The sequence below is a fragment of the Neodiprion fabricii genome, chromosome 3 (assembly GCF_021155785.1).
Source record: "Neodiprion fabricii isolate iyNeoFabr1 chromosome 3, iyNeoFabr1.1, whole genome shotgun sequence".
In the NCBI taxonomy this organism is placed as follows: Eukaryota; Metazoa; Arthropoda; class Insecta; order Hymenoptera; family Diprionidae; genus Neodiprion; species Neodiprion fabricii.
Genome location: NC_060241.1, coordinates 3,549,489 through 3,568,549, shown reverse-complemented (window position 1 = coordinate 3,568,549; position 19,061 = coordinate 3,549,489). Strand labels below are relative to the sequence as shown.

Genomic DNA, 19,061 nt, shown 5'->3' with positions numbered 1-19,061 from the left:
TTTGCAGGCATGAGTCAAAAGTAAAGCAATGCTATATATATATAAAAAAATAAAAAACCGTAAACAAGCATGAAATTGGCGCTGGGACGTGAAGGCGACAGAGATGTGAAAAACTACGCGCGATGATTCGTCTAAACGTCATCTGAACTACCTTGACACATGCCAGGTGCCAGGGTGAGTCATTCGAGAGAATGAGACGGGCATTATTAGTGGGGGGTGCGAGACACCCGGACTGCATTTCTGTCTAATGAGATTTGCGGCCCACGGGCGGTGAGCAAAGCAACGGCGTTTCCGTTTTAGCCCCTCTTTCTTTCACGCCGGCTCGCGATCACAACTTTTATAAACCAACCACCTAACGGTTTTCGTAACGTAGCGATGATGCGAGGCTGAAAACACGCTTACGCCGATGGTTAAATTGCACAAATGGGATGCATCACACGCACACACGCACACACGAATATACACATACGCAAAGAGAGATGCAGTGACTGACCAGCCGCAAGCCGCTACAATTACAGATCGTAATTCAACAAAGTAGCTCGAGTATATACGTGGAATTAATTTACTTACAAAACGAGTTTCAGCTTCGGACTGGCGACACTGACACCTTCGACCGAAAAACTTGTTTACGCTAAATTGTGGTGGGAAATGTGACAGAGTTAGAGAGAGAGAGGAGAAAAAAAATAACCTCGGGCTTTAAATCAACACCGAACTCTCGACTCGGACTGACACAAAGTGCACGGTGACAGGGCGTCTGCCGGATGTGACAACCGCAGACTCGTCAGATAAGCAGACGCGTGACTCTCACGGCTTTTTCGCTTCGGCGCCACCTGTTGCTGCTTCTTGTAACTTCGGAAATACGTTGTGTCGGTAAACACGTCTTACCTTGGACCGGCGTCGGAGTATTTCGACGCGGGGAGGGGGGGGGGGGGGGGGGGGGGACCACTACGGAGAGAGCAGAGAGGTTTCTCTCTGGAGAGAGTGCGGACATAAATTGTGCCTATTTTTGTTTTTTCGGCTTTACAAAGAATGCCAACACTCGTAGTTTAGGGTTAGATACATTAGGAATTAATTTACCATCCATTCTAACTGGAGCACGAATTTGCTCGATGCATTTTTAAGAGAAGTTCTTCGATAGATCGTCCCCTTCGCAAGATGCGAAAACCTTACACCAAGTACATTGAAGTGAATGGTATCAACAAAAATTGACCTACATGTGACTTAATAAACAGATTGATTTCGACAAAAATATGTATATATATGTCGCTATGATAACTGGATCGGCGTTTGAGAAATTTGTAAAATAATTATTTCGATATTACTTACATGACAGTGAAATCGTTCGTTTGCGTGAGAATATTCTAATCGGCTATTTTGAGAGGAGTTTCCCTTATCTCAATAATAGAGCTGGTAGAGGCAATTGAAGTAGTCTTCGTGTGATTGCTCAAAATATTTTCATTTGAACGGCATTGTCTTTTACTTTCGTCGGAGAAGTTCGAGAATACTTCAAAGTTTGTTCCTGTAAGTTTCTGAAGAATCAGTTCCGTAGAAAATGTTCCAAGCATACTCGCACTATAACCAAAAATTTATATGTTAAAAAACGTATTTGTTTTTTTAATATATGTATTTCTATTGACGCCATAGATATACTTACTATTATTGGGAATTGTTTGTTTCCCGCAAACTTTGAACCACTCCGCAGGACCTTCAGAGCTTTGGGGAATCGGTAGTATCGAATTTAACCGAACAGTTAAACATTCGATTAATTTCGGGTATGTTCCGAAACTAGCTGGCAGCGCTAATAACTCCCTGGGATAGAGGCAGAGCTATCCACGAACTCGGGAGCGCAAAAGAAATAAAAGATTGTTGACAGTACCGAAAGCTAAATTCGAAACGCACCTTTTGTGAAACTATACCCGACCAACCGAGTTTGTTTATGCACGTTTATTGACGTTGTGATTGAGGTTATGTTACATTGTGTACGCGTGAATGTGCCTGCGCTGTAGGGTGACTGTGATTAGCCGTGACGTCCACTGACGAAATGCGCGACCTTGTACGAAAATTGGTCCCTTATCGAGCACACCTAACTCCCTTACTCTACGATGGCGGCGATGCTTTCTCAAGATCGGGAACGACGGAATTGGATTCGTACCTCTGCGGACCGCGAGTAAACGGAAGCAGCATGCGATATTAACTGAACGACAGCCCTGTTGCTCGGCGTTAGAACTCAAAATCACAACTGAGACGTTCGCTAGGATATTCGGCTAACGATGACTTCTATTCTGAACAAAGGTAATCATCATTTACCACATTATCCGAGTGTTATCGTTCGCTAAATATTTGCCGTCGACTGTCGTCGGTCGGTCAGTTTCGGCGTTCGCACGTGCAGCGCCGCGGACCATTTCCGCTGATCCCTGAGTCAGAGTGGCCAGAGCGTGAACCCGTCGAAACAACGTAATGGCGAATGCGTCTGTTCAATCGGGTATTTGACAATTAGTGAGCCTCGACCAGTCCCTCGTCGCGTTAAAACGCGGCACAGTTTTCACCGGGTGATATCGCGCGACTTTTCATATCCTGTAAACAACAAATAAACAATTATCGAGCTGTGATCGCGGTCGAAAGTTCTCGAATTAATACCGTGGGTGTTGCTGCTCATGACGATGATGTTAATGCTGCTGCTGCTGCTGCTGCTGATATCTCAGTGAATCACTACACACCGAAACTATCAACTATTGTTAATCGTCGAAAAAATTTCAACACAAACGCCTGTGACTAGTAAATTTTACATCGATCAATTTCCGACGAGTGATCACTCGTCGTCGTCGTCGTCGTTCAACTGTTTTCACCAGAAACAAAACAAGTACCGATAATACTATACTACATGGAGTAACGCGAGTATGTACTTTATTCGAGGATGAAGGTGACCGTTTGTTTTGACAATATAAGGGTGGTAGTTCCGTGCGGAGATGGAACGCTACTTGTCAAAGACCTGATGCGCGAGGCCACCTTGAGATATAAAAAAGCTACGGGTCGAAACGATGCCTGGTTGACGATTAACAGCCTGTCGTCGCTGACCGGCGGAGGTCTCCTCGACCCCGACGATAGGCTTTGCGACGTGGCCGACGACCGGGAGCAAATTGTGGCACATTTTGTCTCCGGTGAAATTATACACGTTGGCGGAGACGGCGCGAGCTCCGTCGGGACGAATAGTCCGGATTTCTTTCACGGGGATCACAAGGAACAACACTACGTTGTAAATCCAAGAGCGGCGAATTCCTCGAGCCATATAAAACGGGAGAGCGCCAAGAGATTGTCGATGCATTCCCTATCAACCAAAGAACCCTCCCTCCTGACACCTTACTCGGCTCAATCTCTGCCCCGTGAATCCAGACGTAAAGAACCCCTCGGTCAGGACTCAAAGTCGTATTTTGACTTTGCTGTATCGAAAAATGAAAACTTTTGCCTCAACGGTCAAGCCGCTAACGACGCCGAAGAAGTGGTGATTAAGAATGAGGCCGGACCTTTGGGGCTGCACGTCGTTCCTTGCTACGATTTATTGGGCAATGATCAGGGTCTCAGAGTCGAGAGGATAGAAAGCAACGGTCGGATAGCCAGGGACGGTCAAATCGGGCTCCACGATAAAATCGTTAAAATAAATGGAAACAATCTTTTGCACGTACCATTCTCAAAGGTTCAAGAGATATTCGTGACCGCCATGAACGAGCCGTGTCTAAAGATATCGGTTATAAAGAATAGGAAGTCGAAAAGCGACAAGGACGCAAAGAACTTGAGCAACCATAGCAGTAACTCGAAAAACGAAGCCGACGATAGCCAGAGGAAAATACAATGCAGCAATTATAATTTACTGCAGACGGCTAACACGAGGAAAATTGGAAGAATGATAGAAATCGAACTGACCAAGGGAACGAATGGACTCGGTTTCAGCGTAACAACCAGAGACAATCCTGCCGGTGGTCATTGTCCGATTTACATTAAGAATATCCTTCCGAAAGGCGCGGCAGTCGAGGATGGTCGTCTCAGACCTGGGGACCGTCTTCTGGAAGTGAACAACATGGAAATGACCGGAAAGAATCAGGCGGAGGTAGTTTCGTTACTGCGAAGTATTTCTCCCGGAGGTAAAGTCAAGATGGTCGTGTCTCGTCAGGAAGAAGTTCCGTCGGCAACGTCGGACGTGCCTGTAATACCTTCGTACGTTCCGAGAGAGCTTACGGTTTCCTCTCATTCTGCCGAAAGCACGGATTATTGGAAAGGTCAGAGCAGATCGCCGAGCAAGAAACGAGACGTGGAAGAAACCGGTGAAAAAATCGAGACTCACAGCTACGGCGAAGGCGGCTTGAAGAACCCAAAAACATCCGACGACGTTATTTTATCACCTCGAAAAAATCGGATGATACTTACGCTCGACATTCCCGTTCATGATTCGGAAAAAGCAGGACTCGGGGTCAGCGTAAAGGGAAAGACCAGCAGCACCGATGATAACTCGAGCGTAGATCTTGGGATTTTTATAAAGAGCGTTCTGCACGGCGGAGCCGCTTCGAGAGACGGACGTCTCAGGACCAACGATCAACTCCTCAACGTAAACGGAGTCTCGCTACTCGGTTTGTCGAATTCCGATGCTATGGAGACACTCAGGCGCGCGATGCTCAACACAAACAGCTCTGTAACCGGCGTTATCACGCTGACGATAGCTCGACGAGTTTCGTCCTACGACGGAGGGTGCGAAAAAATCTATATCGATTCTGTATCAAATTCCAGGTCCAAGACCGAACTTATCAACAGAGTTTACGGTGGCAGCGAAACGGCGACTACCAACCAGAGCGAAAACAGAGTCAGGGAGAAGAACGACTTGAATTGCCAGTCGGACACGGTCGACAACGGGCAGATAAACTCGGCGACATCGTCGTCGCCTTGGAACCCGGTTATAGACAGACTGACGGAGCAGTATAACAAGAATAGTCTGAGAAACGAGAGCTATTGTTTAGCGACGAATAAAACTTGGATGGAACACGGTAACAAGGGCCAGAAATTGGCCCCGATGCACAAGGAAGATTCGATGGAATCTGTTCTCGCCGAGGAATCTAGCACGGTCGTTAAAAACCAGACCGGTAGAAAACACAACCCCAACGATAAGGATGGACAGTTTTCCGAGGATCCGAGCTACGACAGTCAGCTGTCGCTAGAGGAGATCGGCTCGTCGGGAAACAAGTTTTCCCGCGACGCCCTAGGGCGACAAAGCATGTCCGAGAAAAGGCACGCCGCTTTAGACGCAAAGAACACCGACACCTACAAGAGAAACAAGAAGCTAAGAGAGGGAAGAGAGGTGAAAAGCGCCGAACCTTCATCGACTCACAGTCAGCGGGAAAACCTCGAAGTTCCGAGTGCGACGCCGAAGAAGGCGCAGAGCGTTGAAAATTTCGAAAATATTGGCGTCAAGACGATTTCCAGAGAGAGTACTTTCGTCGATGAGCAAAAAACTCGTCGCGGCAAGGTCAACAACCCCGATCCGACACCGGATTCCAACCCTGATTACCTCTACACGATACCTGGACGAACCAAAATGATTTCGCCGAGAAAACACTGGCTCGTCGACGACGTACAGGCCGAGATTTCGGATGCCAACAATTACAGGAGCGAAAACGATGGTTTTCCAAACAGCCGAGGCGACGTGAAACAAGCTTCGCTAAATTCCGCTCTCGATGATCGATATAAAAGGTCGAGGAAAAAAGGCGGCATCAGATCGATGCTCCGACTTGGGAAAAATAGAAAGTCGCTCAATTTCGGTGACAATATAGAGTCACGCCAAGAGGCTAATAATTATTGCAGTGGAACTATAAATTATATAGCGTAGTTAAGGTATTTTATATATATATTCCTCTTATTTCTATACAAAAACTTCTCTCCTCGTTACGATAATTGTGCCTTAAGATTGTTGACGAAATAACTTTCTGTTTCATAATATATCTATGTGTATATAATTTTATATTCATGTTGAATCGACGTATTCTGTACACTGAACATTATACTATTTCGTAACAAAAACACTTTCCCTTTTTTTTTTTTTTTTTTTTTTTTTAAACGATATATAACGAAGTAGGAATTATATTTTGCAAAGATATTTTTGCTGGCAGCATCAATTATACGGATTCATAAATTTGTCACACACGAAACGCGTATGTTGTATATTGTATTTATGATTAGATAAGGACGTGAACCACCAAAACTGAATTATTCAAGTAATACTGGTTTGACGATTATAGAGAGAATAAAAGACAATGTTTTTTATTCTGTCTACGACACAATAATATTCTTATAATTATTATGATTATACAAATTATATACTATAATATTGTGTGTTTTAAACGATACCTTATTGCGATGTGTTTGCGAAAAGCTACCTCCACTACGACGATGAAAATACCATGTTTTCTTTTCTACCGAGATTCAATATTTTAAATTTTCAATTTGGATTTTTAATACGTAAGCTTTTAGACAGACTTGAAAGTGAATGAAAATGAGGAAAACTCAGTTTGTAAATGAATTAAATAACTGTACATAGAAAGAATGAAAAAGAAACTTGACGGAAAAAAAAAACAAAAAACTTTAAGGTGCGATATAGAATTTAATTATATACATTATTTTTAATCAGTAAATTGATAATGTATATTATATATATATATATATATGTATATCATACATTTACTCTTTTCAAACAGTATTCAAGTATTGAAAATATTCAGCAATAATCGATGTTGAATAGAATAAAGTATTTAATCTTTCTTTTTTCGTTTCAGTGATACTGTCCGAAAATATCTGTACATTAACAGAAAGTGAAAATCATTTTGATAAAATTAATTTTCTTTAAATGTATTGACACACAAGCTCGTATTACGTATTAATAGAAAACTTGTATTATACATATACATATAGTACTTATTTAACAAAGACAATACTATAGATGTAATTAAGCGAATGAGAATAATACACGCGTGCCTTGAATAATTGATTTGAATTGAATTGAATCGAATTGAATGGAATGGATGATACCGCAAATTCTTGACTTGTAACGCTGTGCGATTTGTTATTATTATCAATTAAGTTGCTTGAGTCGGATTAGTTGTTGAAGTTAATATTTATCTTCTAGGTTTTTTTTTCCATATAGGACGCCTCTTATTTTCTGTATTGGAATGAATTTTTTTTTTTTTTTTTTTTTTACCTCTGTGTATTATTTACGAGGCAGTCGTTGTGGTAAAGGACTTAAGATTTTCATAATGTACTATAAATGAGCGGCGATTCTTTATGAAACTATGAATATAAAAAATTCATACAGGCATCTATACATAATTTATTATTAATAAATACATTCTTATATTAATAAAGAATTATTTTTACTGCATAATAACGAATGTTGTAGCAATTATACGATGACGTTGTACTTAAACGGATACCTTATAGATGTGTGTACGCAGTATTGTATAGGTTTCACAATCAAAAGCGAGTGATGATTGAAATTTAACTCTTGATACAATGATGAGATTTAACTTAGATTATTTTAATAAATTACAAAATAGGTATTTTATTAGCGTGTTAAGATAGTTTTCTGTCGGTTATTATTAATTATTTTTCTTTTTTTTCTTTTTGTCCCTTGACTTTTGCCATTGTCCGACAAGATGCTCAAAATTTTATCGAATATCATATCACACGGTATAAATCATTTTTTTATTTTTTTTTTTTTTGTTCTCATTCCGAACGAAGCAAGACTTTTTCAACAAATCATTCCATTAGTTTTTAACAATATATAATTTAATATCGCATATCGCAGCAGCTAAATTTTCACATGCGAATGATATTATTGCGTTACAAATATCAACTTCTGTGCGACTGAATTAGCTATAATAATGTTCTTGAAATATTGATGATTGAATTTATGAAATTATTTCCGAGAATATCGTTAATAAAACAAATTTACCATTTCAATAAATGATTTTGTAATACTTACTTCTTCACCTTTCCCACTTTTTATCCAGATAACAAACTATCGTATAATTAACGAACTGTACATATATAAAAAGGATTAGCGATTCTTTTATGAAAAATCTTATATACATATATCATATATGTTGAGAAAAAAAAAAAAAAAAAAATCGCATCTGTATATGCTTATTTAATTCAGTTCCGAAATAATATCGCAAAATTGATATTGGTTTACCTTTAAAACTTTTCGCTACGATCATCTAATTAACAATTGACGTTGTTTTTCAGCGTGGCTGTTACCCACGAGGCAAGTGATCGTACAGCCGAAAAGATTTCGTGGTAAAATAAATATTCAAAAACCGAGGGAGCCGCACTACAAGAGAGCGACGGTAGAAAAATTTGTCGAACCGATATACTTTAATGCAAGGTGGGGTAAACCGTTGTCGGAATTATGTGCGAACGTTAAAAATAAACCTTCACCGGATGAAGCGAATAAGGCAAAGGAACCTCATCCGATGCAAAGAATCATCGCTCGGGAGGCCCGGAACTGGTTTGAAAATTCTAAAATGGTTGCCTTTTGTCACATGAACCCCTTTCCTGGAGAGGAAAAATTCAATTTTGCCGTCGCTCTGAAAAAGCATAACATGCATTTTAAAGTATATGGAAAACCAACGATAGCGCTCGCTCTTAAGGACACTCCGTTTCTAGCAGTTAATCGACTCTTCCAATCCCACAACTTGACAATATTCAGTCCAGGGACAGACATTCAATCGTTGCTGAAACTCTTGCAGAAGAGACCGGAACTCGTTTTGATGGGTATGTATGCATACTAAAACTGCGAGCTTCGATGACGTCGCTTTTCATATAAATATCTTTGATTATTCACAGCTGGGATAATGAACGGGAAGCTTATGAGCAGAAATGAGTTGATGAATTACGCCGCAATGGGCGACATCACGGCGGTCAGATCACGACTTGTTCAGGTGTTACAAAACGCCGGAGGAGCGAACCTTAATCGTCAAATCACGCATCATCAGTCGACTCTGGTTTCTCGTTTGAAGCAAATATCAACGCCTGAGGAAACGACGTCCGAGTCGCCCGAGGAGAATGTTGAATAATTAGTCGATAGAAGTACAAAATGTAACCGTAATTCCCCTGTCGGAAATTGAAGTATGATTTGTTTTTTTGTTTTTTTAATAAAATCTACGTACTAGGATAAACACGCGTTGGTTACTCAAAAAAAGCGTATCACATAACTCTTTTATTTTATTAACGACGAAGAAAATATTTACACTTCTTATCGCGTTTCAATATAGTAACGGCATATCGCGTTGTAGCTTGTTTTTTTTTTTTTTTTTATTCTTCAATATCAATTTCATCCAAACAGCTTCATACACGCATACCTACAAATTCCGTAGATATCAGTATACGTATACTTTCAAACAAAACGTTTACACGGAGCTCGACAAAACTGATTTTGTAACAGCGGATGTAAGACTTTGCCAAGCGTACAACACGTCACATTTATCTCTTTATCACAAATCTTTAATTAAACATCTCACCTCGCCGAGAACCGTCAAACGTGTATATAATAATAATAACAATAACAGTTCTGTCTGTAATATCGGTAGAAAGTGTATAAAATATAATTATATTGCAGAAATCAAAGCCAACTAATACGGTATCGGCAATTAAGCCACTGTATATTTATCACCTTTAATATAAATAATTGTTCGATATTCCTCAAATGATTGTGAATAACTGAGAACAATTATCAATGGCAATAATTGCAACGCGGATGACACTTTACTCCGTTTTCCCCGCACTTGCAGCCGCCGGAAGTGTCTCCTTTTCCCTGTAAAATCGAAGGTCACGTTTGGTCATTCGTGAGTATGGACGGGAGCATGGTGACCATTGGTCAGGGAAAAAAATAGGAAATTTTGCAGCACTGTGAATGAAAAAAGAACTCAGCTTTTCGCATGAAGAAGCAAAATTCCGATGGTAAATTTTTTTCTCAAATTCTTGGACCCGTGACCATTGAGTAGATCATAAACGTGTTTTTCAACACCGTTTCGTTCGGAGTTTCCGTTATTGAATACTCTCGAATTGGCAATATTAATTCGAGTTTTAGGAAAAAATAATGACTCGATCAGGGAAAAGACGGGGAATTTTTTTTTAACTACTTCTAACGACTATCTTGAGGTAAATTTTCAAGAATTCTTACCCCGGGACCCCAACGTGGTCCTCGAGTTACCCAACATATCTCAGTCTTGCACATGGAGCAACGAAGCCAATCGCATCCCCACTTCTTCATAAGTACAACCGCGCATGTCGGACAAGCCAGGGCTTCGCCGCTCTCAACCATTTCCTCGAGAACAGCCGCTGTTCGTTTAGTTTCCTGATCGGTTTCTTTGAGAAGCCTTATCTCGTCCTGATACTCACGACAATTCTTGTTCGTGTGTATAGCCTTGGTTTGGAGAATAATTTACGGTTTAGAACGGTTCTGTTAACCCTTTCATGCATACGTTTTTCCTTGCGTGCGGTTCACTTGAAATTTTTCACGCGTGGGCTTATGGGATCGTTGACAACGGATCTGAACTCGAAATTCGAAAATTCAAAATGGCGGATTCAATATGGCGGACGGAATTTCGAAAAATACCTTAGAATTAGCTAAAAATTGATGCACCACGGTTTTCAAGGTCGCTGATCACGATCTTACCATCAGATTTTCGGAATTCGGAAGTCCAACCCATTGTGGCAGTAAAAACTTTAAAAATCGTTAGATTTCGGTGAAGCATCGTATACCTCTTATTGCTTCGGCGCGATTCCAAGATTTTCAAATTTTTTACGCCACGTTGGTTTGGACCTTCGAATTTCGAAAATCCCTGCGTATCCATTTTCATGATAATTGGACGTGTAGAAAAAAACAAAGTAATCGTGAGGGTAAGGAGGTGGCAAGTATACTTACCGCCATGCATGAAAGGGATGTTCAAAGTCAATTGAAATCTTTATTAGTTAGAATTTTTCCAAAACTCACCTGACACGTCAGGCAATTGTTCACGCCGCAAACCGGGCACTGGAAAACATTAACGTTATCGTCGTAAATACACCAGCCGGGACAGTCGGGCGTTTTACAGTGAAAAGCATTATTTCCCGCGTTGTTTTCAGCCTGCGATACTGACTTGGCCAAATGTTGTTCGTAAACTTCGGAAGTTACCAGCTGTAATCAAAGTATAAGTTGAAAATATTGGCCAAAAAGAGAAGGCTCGAGTTAACAACGCTAACGTAACTAAACAACATTGAAAAAAATCGTTATTGTACAATTTTAAAACGATTTTCAAAGAATTGACTTTTCAAAATATGAACATGTGTTCTTTGTTATTTATTATTCACCAACCGAATTTCAAACAATCCTAAGGGGTCGAATAACGATTTTTGATCGTGCGTCGTTAAAGTAACGTTACTGACTTGAACCTCGTAAAAAAAAGTTTCGGTACGGTCTCGCTTTTTTTTCGACCTCACGATTGCAATTTTTATTTTTTTTTTTTTTTCTCGTCGCTTTAGTTCCCATTTTTCCATGCTTTCGCAATATTACCGCTTTTATCTCGCGCTCCTGAAGAGTCGATTCGCAAGTGTATTCCGAGTCCCTGAAGGGACATTTTACCTCGGCCTCTTCGCAGTACATTATGGTATTCGCAATGCATGTTCTGTAAGGTAAAAGTGAGGTTTATGTTTTTGGTGATGTCTCTGTTAAACTGAATTTGTTTTTATTACCCTTTCTTGACGAATAGTTGTAACGAAAAATACCTGCAAAACATGTGGAGGCAATCCCTCAAAATAACTCCTTCGCAGGGTCCGTATGGCGCGAAACAAATCGGACACTCGATCGGTACTGAATTTGGTATAACGTCGGTATTCTCGAGGGACATTAAATGCTCGTATCTCTTCAGTTTCAATTCCTCGACAGTTGGTTCCTTTGGTTAAAATTATAACTTCCACGAATTATCGACTCGTTGATAATTTAAATACTGGAAGTGTACCATATAGACATTTACGTTATCAAATTCTTACCTGAGGTGTGATTTCAACTTCCTCCTCTATGATCGGCTCTATTTCACGCGGCTGTTCTTCAACAGGCGCTTCAATAGGCACCGTTATCTCTTCCTTTGCAACTATTTTGTCGCCTCGTGTGCATTCGTCATTTTGCAAATCTGCGAATGAAAGAAAAAAAAATCTCTTTGACACACTGCTGATACTTGAAAAATTAATTAGCAATTAATAATCGTTTATATTTTATACCCGGTGCAACGAGGTATAGAAAAATAGAAGACTTGTCCACAGCCTTCAATGCTTCCAGAGTGAATTCGTCGTTGTCGGCTAAATTCTTGCCGATAATCCAACGCTGAACATTCACTGGTATTTCAAATTCCCCGAACACCTTTTTCTTAAGTTCAGAAACTGTCGTGCTCAGTGAAAGCTGTGAAGAAATTCAAAATTTCACGTTGAAGAGTCTCTTGAGTTAAGGGAGGTGGTTTCACATTTCAGTGACTAATCATTGAAGAAAAAATTTTTTTTCACAGCAATAACAATTTAGAGTTTTTTTTACACATGAAAGAGGAAGTTATAAAGTGATGCGGACAATTTGTTTTTCTTCCTTTTTGATGGGAAATCTCACACACACCTATTTAAATATGGCTGACACAATATGTCAACTTTCAACAAAAAAAAAAAAAAAAAAACGAAATAAAGAGATTATCAAAACGTAAACTTGTCGGTATCGTCTGAAACACCATCAGAATTATTTATCAATATTTAATCCATTATTTCAACAATTTGGGTTGAAAAAAAGAGGTCGAAAATTTCAAAATTTCGCCATTTCGTCTTTATTTTTTATATTTATTATCGAATTTGAATAATTCTACTTCAGATGATATCGACAAGAGTACATTTTGATAATCTCTTTGGTGTTTTTTTTTTTCCTGATACATGAAAGTTGAGATATCGTGTAAGTCATATTTAAATATTTACCATCAAAAGCAAAGAAAAAAATTTTCCCTACTACTTTGTAACTTTCTCTGTTACGTTTAAAACATTTGAAATTATTAAAAAAATCATAGAGATGTGAGAACACCCTCTTAATAAAAAACAACACTCATCGTATTTCATGTCACCGAAATACCTGAAGTGGAATCGGTCCCTGATGAGCCAATTTGTCTTCTATATACATATCGACGTTTATTACGTCCGATTCCTTGGTCTTTTCAGACCGTTGTCGAACTACCGAGCAATGAATTTTAAGCTGAGCAAGTTCTTTCGCTAGTCCAGCCGCTTGCTGATGCTGACCAGAAGCAATCGCACCTTCCAATTTTCTCAACAGTCGATTTATCGCCAGGGTATTCATATTCGTCTCTGAGATCGGTATTTCCCCATCCTCTGTAAAACGAAGTATTACCACGCAAATAAATTCAAAAATTAACCGTCTACGCACAATTCTTCGGGAGGGAAAAATACCTGGTGCGCAAAAGTAAAGAAAAAAAAAAAAAAAAAAATTGCTACGAACACGCACTGTTCTTAATTCATCAATACCGACTCAACAAGTCCTATAAATTTACGTCCACAGCAGTGGTTATTACCTTCGTTCTTGACCGTCGTCGAGGTTACTTCCGGTTGCGTCGATTCTTCGGGTATCTTGACCTGCGCAACAACGCTTGCAGTGTAGTGCCGAACGTTCTCGTGTTTATTATCTTTAACGATATTTATTTTCTCCTCGGCTACACCGACGCTTCCGGTTTTTCCATCGCCAGCAGCCTCGTTGGAGTTACTTTTCGACGGACTAATGACCGTGTTCGCGTAAAGCGAGTCTTCGATCACGTTCATGTAAGTATTTTGTCCCGATTCTTTTACTGCCTCCGTTTTTTCGGTCTTGAGTGCCTCGATGGAGGCAAAATCCCTGGGCCTTATAAGCTGGAAAGTGGTTCGAGTGAGGCCAGTACCACGTCCTGGACTCTTGCGTAAATTCGATGATACTCGATTCGCGTCCTCGTTCTTCCGCGATTCAAATTTCTGTGAACTCCTGACGCGATTAATCATCGGACTCAATTCCCGCGTGGTGTAATTTCCAACATTTCGCAAATTCGCACTTGTCTGAACACCGGAAGAGACCTTCGTCTTCTCCAGAATTATTCCGGGCCCACTCGAAGCTTGTTGATCGCGTTTTCCCACCGCAGTCGATGACCTCACGTAATTCGAGCTCGACGAAATCGCCCGCGATTGCTGATCCTGCATCAACGGTTTCATCCCACGAACACCTTGTCCTTCGCCCTGTTTTACCGACGTCTCAATGGCCGTCGATCGCTGCTGAGCCTTACCGACGTTAACCTTGTCATTACCGATCGATACTGGTACCGATTTTACCCCAGATTTCGGCTTCGGTCTCTTTGGCAACGAGTGTTTCATCTCGATCAGCATCTCCTTGAGATCGGCACGCGACAAGTGCTGCTCGGCGACGTTGTTCGGAGGAAGATATTTTTCGGTAACGATTTTTTCCTCGCTCCGTTTAACCTGATCGTTTCTAACCGATTGCCTCTGATTGTTGCCAAGGGCGGTAGACTTCCTCGTCTGAACCTTATGCCCCTGAAAATCGGCGCTAGTTCTCTCGGGAAAATATCGTTTTATCTTTTCCTCCCAGCCGGGTGCCGAGCGTCGGGAACCTAGGTGAATATCGTCCCTGGTCTGGGCAGCATCGGCGGCTTCGAGTCGGCGGAAAAAGTTGATCGACGATATATCAACCCCGGTTTCGTTCACCTGCTCGGCACCGTCGTAAAGGAGTCGTTTAGTCACTATTCTATCACTGTTCCTGGAGTTGACGTTGCTACTCTGTACCGGTTCCCCTCTGACGACATCGATTTTCCCCGACTGGTTCGAGGACTTCGTAAAGAATGTAGCGTTCACCGTGACCTTGGTAATGTTGCTGATTGCGTTGAACTTCGATATCAGAGCACGAGTGCCTTTTCTCTGGGGCTCGATGGAGGAGGATACCATATCCGAGATAATATCGCCGCTCGGTGGTCTATCAAAGTCGGCTAAGGAACCGTCCGTAAACAAGCCCGAAGACCTGGCCACAACAGCCTGATTCCTGGCTTGTTCCTCCTGGACAATGGCGGCCGCTTCTCTGTCCAACTCGCTGATGTTGGTGAGGATGGACAAGTTCGACCTTCGCTTTTCGTCCCCCCTCTTCTGCCCCCTTGACGACTCAATTTGCTCTCTGCGTTCCGTCGTCCTTCCGAAGAAGTGGTTTAGCCTCGAAAATGACTTGTCGAAGGTACCAACGTCCCCGGAATCGCTGTTCGAACTCTGGGCCTCCTGGTGGAGGCTGAAACGACCCGTCTTCTCGAGCCCACCGCGGTTCTTCGACAACGTTGGTATCTTCAGAACCTCTCTTCTGAACGATCCGCAGTCACGATCGCTCAGCGTTGTGTTGCTCCTCTTGTACCATGGCCTCGGTGCCTGCACCTGTTGCAGAGGCGTCGTTGCCAAAGGAGACGTCTTCTTGTCCAACGAGGCCTGGTGGTTCATGTCGATGGATTTTTTCTCGCTGAGATCGAACCTCGTCGGCAGGAGTAAGCCTCCTTCCAGCTTCAGGGTGTCGTTGCTTATCACCTGCGGCCGTTCTCCGACGCCCTGAATGTCACTCCTCTTCGACTGGTCGCATGTCTTCGTCGCCTCCGACGGCGGATTCGGCGCGCGACGTTTGTTCCGTCTTCCGGTGTTCCCAGATTTTTGATTAACCGCGTTGGAATTACGCGTCTCTCCCGCAACTGAACCGTAACTCGGTGGATCAGGCGCTCTTCGTTTTCCCCGCACGTGAACCTTGTTCGTTTTTCTCGCCGCGAGGTCGGCGGTCTTACCGGAAGTCGGTAGGCTGCGGTAATGATACGGAGTGCTGCTGTGGGCCGATCCGTTTTCCCGATCCTCGTCGAGGAGTTTCCGTTCCTCCTTTTCTCCGTGGCAATCGACCGCCGTTTCACCGTCGGAAGGACTTCCGGCACATATTCGATCCGACCCGCCGAAATCCTCGGCCGATGAGTGCTTGCGAAAGTCCCGAAAACGGTTGAACCGTCGTCTTTGGATTGACGGAGACTTTACCCCGTCGATCAGACCTGACGGGAGATCACCGGGATGCAGGAATGTGAAACTGTGGACCGTCGCAGTGCTGCAGTTTGTATCGACGCTACCGGAACTCGAGTAAAGACTGTTGCACTGCGGTAACGTCGTCGTTGAATTTCGGCCGACGGTATTTGCGGCCGCTACGTCAACGGTGGAACCTTGGTTCGGACTCGCTGTCTCGACGTTTTTACCCGTCACGTGAAGCTGGTTCGTTGCCCGTTCGTTCGCCGCTTTGTTTCCTCCGCTCGGTACCAACAACGACGACGACGACGACGACGAGTGACGATTCGACTCGGATATTTCGCCGACTCCCTTACCCCGGAACCAATGAAACAGCGAAAACCTTCTGGCCGCCCCGCGACGACGATCCGACGAGGAATCCGTCGGCCGACGATCACCGACGACGCTCAAATCCAGCGTCGTTATAACTTCTCCGGCCTGCAGTTGCGAACGTCCTCCTTCTCGTCGTCCTCTTGCTTCTACTTCGACGTCGCCACTTGACTCTCCTCCTCTGCTGACTATTTCTGTTCCGACTCGGGGAAATTCCTCTACCGTTATACCGCCGTCCTCGCTAAGAACCGCAGAAACTGCACCCGATTCTGTATCCTCGTTCACTCCATCCTCGACCTCTAGACGCAAAGACTGCACCTTTGTTGTTTCCCTCATGCTGCAGCTCCTCAGACCTGCACCGATCATTTTCACTCTGTTCACCCGATGACCACCGCATCCCTCCCTCCTCGAACGATCACTTATGATTTCCCAACAAAATTCAAACCTTGTTTAATCGTTTCGATTATATCATTTATACTTTTTTTACTTTACTTTATTGCTCCTACCATGTACTATAGTTTTAACCGCGCACTATAAAATTAAAACATGGAGCCAGATTTCAGATGTCCTAAACATTTTCAGAGGGATGTTTTCGCATAGAATTATAGTTAATTAATCGTTGTAAAAAAATTGTAAATATTGGTAGAGTGTTAATCGTATAATTAATCGTCGCTAAGTATTGATGTCATTATTATTATTATTATTATTATTATTATTATTATAAACGATGATTAATTTTCTTCATTTTACGTACTTTTTTCCTTCAATTTTAACTACCAATTTTTCCTTTTTTTATTTCAATCGCGCACATGCCTGTGTAACGCGCGTATGACGTAGGTGTGGATGCACATGTACGTATCAGTACATGCAATACATATATTGTAATAAAGTCAAGATTTTCGGTTATAGCGAGCCGGCATTATAAGCCGGTGAACAGCTCTCTTTCTCACTACCAGCAAAGATACACACTAGTTTTATACTATAAATAACTTATGCTCCTCCTATAAATGGTTCCGAGTTATTTTCACAACCGTGCCTTCAGCTACATACCTACTATACCTACTGTATAGATGTGTCAAGTATATTACAGTATAATATACGTGCGTTCGTGTCAAATATAGCTGTTAATATCGCTGTACGCGCTGCGCGGACGATTATCAGCGAAAGAATTAAATTTCAATTGAGACAAATTGCGATCGATATATATAATACAATATATTCAACGGGTATACTGCAGTAGTTTTTTATTTCTACAATTTTTATTCATTCTTCATCTATGTGTTCGTTCTCTCCTTTTTCTTCTTTTTAATAATAATTATTATTATTCGAACGATAGAGGAGGCGGAAAGATCATGGATGATAGGTTACATGTGGGAAGAAAAAAAAAGAAAAAAAAAACTCGACTATAAACTAAATTCACGGTATTCGCACTACTACATTTCGGACCGACCCAGGTATGGGTGCAGACTGTTTCTAACGACCGATTCTAACTCTTATACCCCTGATCGTCCATACGGATCTGTTCACTCCGCTTTGCCGCCGAAGCTTGCGGCTACTGCTGATGGTCACGTGCGCCGATTGGTTCACGGACGCATCGTCAGTGACGCTCGGTGACGCTGGTCGTCGACGCTCGACGTTTTGTCCCGCGGTACCGCGACGCCGAATGTCGACAACTCGATCCAGTTTCTTTAAATCCGCACGTGTCTGTTGGGTGTCAAAGTCAAAGAAATTTTTTTTGAATTAGAACACGTTCGGGAAAAAAAATAAATACGAACGGTTTCCGAAGCATGATTCAAAAGTTGGATCTTTGAAGCTTGTGGAACGTGCGTATAAAAGTTTCCCCACTTCTGAACGGTGCGGTAAAACGACGCTAGCTGCGCTTTCTTGGCGCATGCGCACCTCACGATTACTTCATTTTACACACGGACTGAGTTCAACCTGAAGTTTGCGTAATTAGAATGGCGGGTTACCCTTGATCTAATTATTTTAAATTATCATATTACATATATTCGACTGCTTCTCACATCAAAATTTCCTTCACATCAGGTGTTGGAAAAATATAACGTGTGTCACACCTGCGGATGGGGGATACATCTGACTCGTGTACGTTTACAGCGCTCGCCTTGGCTCGTGTTGCAAACTTCACACTCGTCGGAAATCACCCACTTTCCATACTTGTAAAACAATACACTACTTAATCACTTTAATATGTTCTTCTATACGGTTTTAGATGAAATTTCTAAATATGGAATTGGATGATCCTTATTTCGGGTTGTGTTTACAATCTAATGTAGGGTGGATGAAATAATTACTTGGAACAGAAACGATAACCGTAAATTCGTTTCTCTTTAAATAACGCACGGGTTGAGAAATAATCCCCGCTAAACAATCTCCTTTTCTCATTCGTAATATCCGTCGCGATTTGCTGTTTTTCTAACGCGAATCTAAATCATGGTTGAAAATTTATCATAGAAGACAACTCCATTGGCTGCATTGTATACGAATAAAAAAATATTTCAAATTCATTATTATCTTGTCAATATTATTTTATATCGTATGAGATTTTGAAATAG

The 19,061-nt window shown here is 41.8% G+C and overlaps 3 protein-coding genes across 3 annotated transcripts; 2 read left to right on the top strand and 1 right to left on the bottom strand.

The window, feature by feature from the left end:
* The first annotated feature begins 2,035 nt into the window (after nt 1-2,035).
* Nucleotides 2,036-9,212, top strand: LOC124178571 (39S ribosomal protein L10, mitochondrial). The gene is made up of 3 exons (XM_046562010.1): nt 2,036-2,292; nt 8,281-8,808; nt 8,881-9,212. The coding sequence occupies exons 1-3, from the start codon at nt 2,271-2,273 to the stop codon at nt 9,108-9,110; spliced, it is 780 nt and encodes a 259-aa protein (XP_046417966.1). The 5' UTR covers nt 2,036-2,270; the 3' UTR covers nt 9,111-9,212.
* Nucleotides 2,323-6,567, top strand: LOC124178565 (partitioning defective 3 homolog). Its single transcript, XM_046562000.1, has one exon. It carries the CDS (start codon nt 2,915-2,917, stop codon nt 5,867-5,869), a length of 2,955 nt encoding a protein of 984 aa, XP_046417956.1. The 5' UTR covers nt 2,323-2,914; the 3' UTR covers nt 5,870-6,567.
* A 137-nt stretch (nt 9,213-9,349) lies between the features above and the next one.
* Nucleotides 9,350-18,028, bottom strand: LOC124178564. The gene is made up of 9 exons (XM_046561999.1): nt 13,626-18,028; nt 13,172-13,425; nt 12,292-12,469; nt 12,064-12,203; nt 11,800-11,966; nt 11,588-11,699; nt 11,030-11,212; nt 10,217-10,459; nt 9,350-9,847 (listed from the first exon to the last, which is right to left on the bottom strand). Exons 1-9 carry the CDS (start codon nt 16,852-16,854, stop codon nt 9,767-9,769), a joined length of 4,587 nt encoding a protein of 1,528 aa, XP_046417955.1. The 5' UTR covers nt 16,855-18,028; the 3' UTR covers nt 9,350-9,766.
* Nucleotides 18,029-19,061: the final 1,033 nt, after the last annotated feature.

Coding starts and splice junctions, on each gene's coding strand:
- LOC124178564 (XM_046561999.1), bottom strand. CDS start 16,854: ATGATCGGTGCAGGTCTGAGGAGCTGCAGCATGAGGGAAACAACAAAG. Junction 12,204..12,291: donor TCTATACCTCGTTGCACCGG/GTATAAAATATA, acceptor TTTCATTCGCAG/ATTTGCAAAATGACGAATGC. Junction 11,967..12,063: donor AAGTTGAAATCACACCTCAG/GTAAGAATTTGA, acceptor TTTTAACCAAAG/GAACCAACTGTCGAGGAATT.
- LOC124178565 (XM_046562000.1), top strand. CDS start 2,915: ATGAAGGTGACCGTTTGTTTTGACAATATAAGGGTGGTAGTTCCGTGC.
- LOC124178571 (XM_046562010.1), top strand. CDS start 2,271: ATGACTTCTATTCTGAACAAAG. Junction 2,293..8,280: donor GACTTCTATTCTGAACAAAG/GTAATCATCATT, acceptor GTTGTTTTTCAG/CGTGGCTGTTACCCACGAGG. Junction 8,809..8,880: donor ACCGGAACTCGTTTTGATGG/GTATGTATGCAT, acceptor GATTATTCACAG/CTGGGATAATGAACGGGAAG.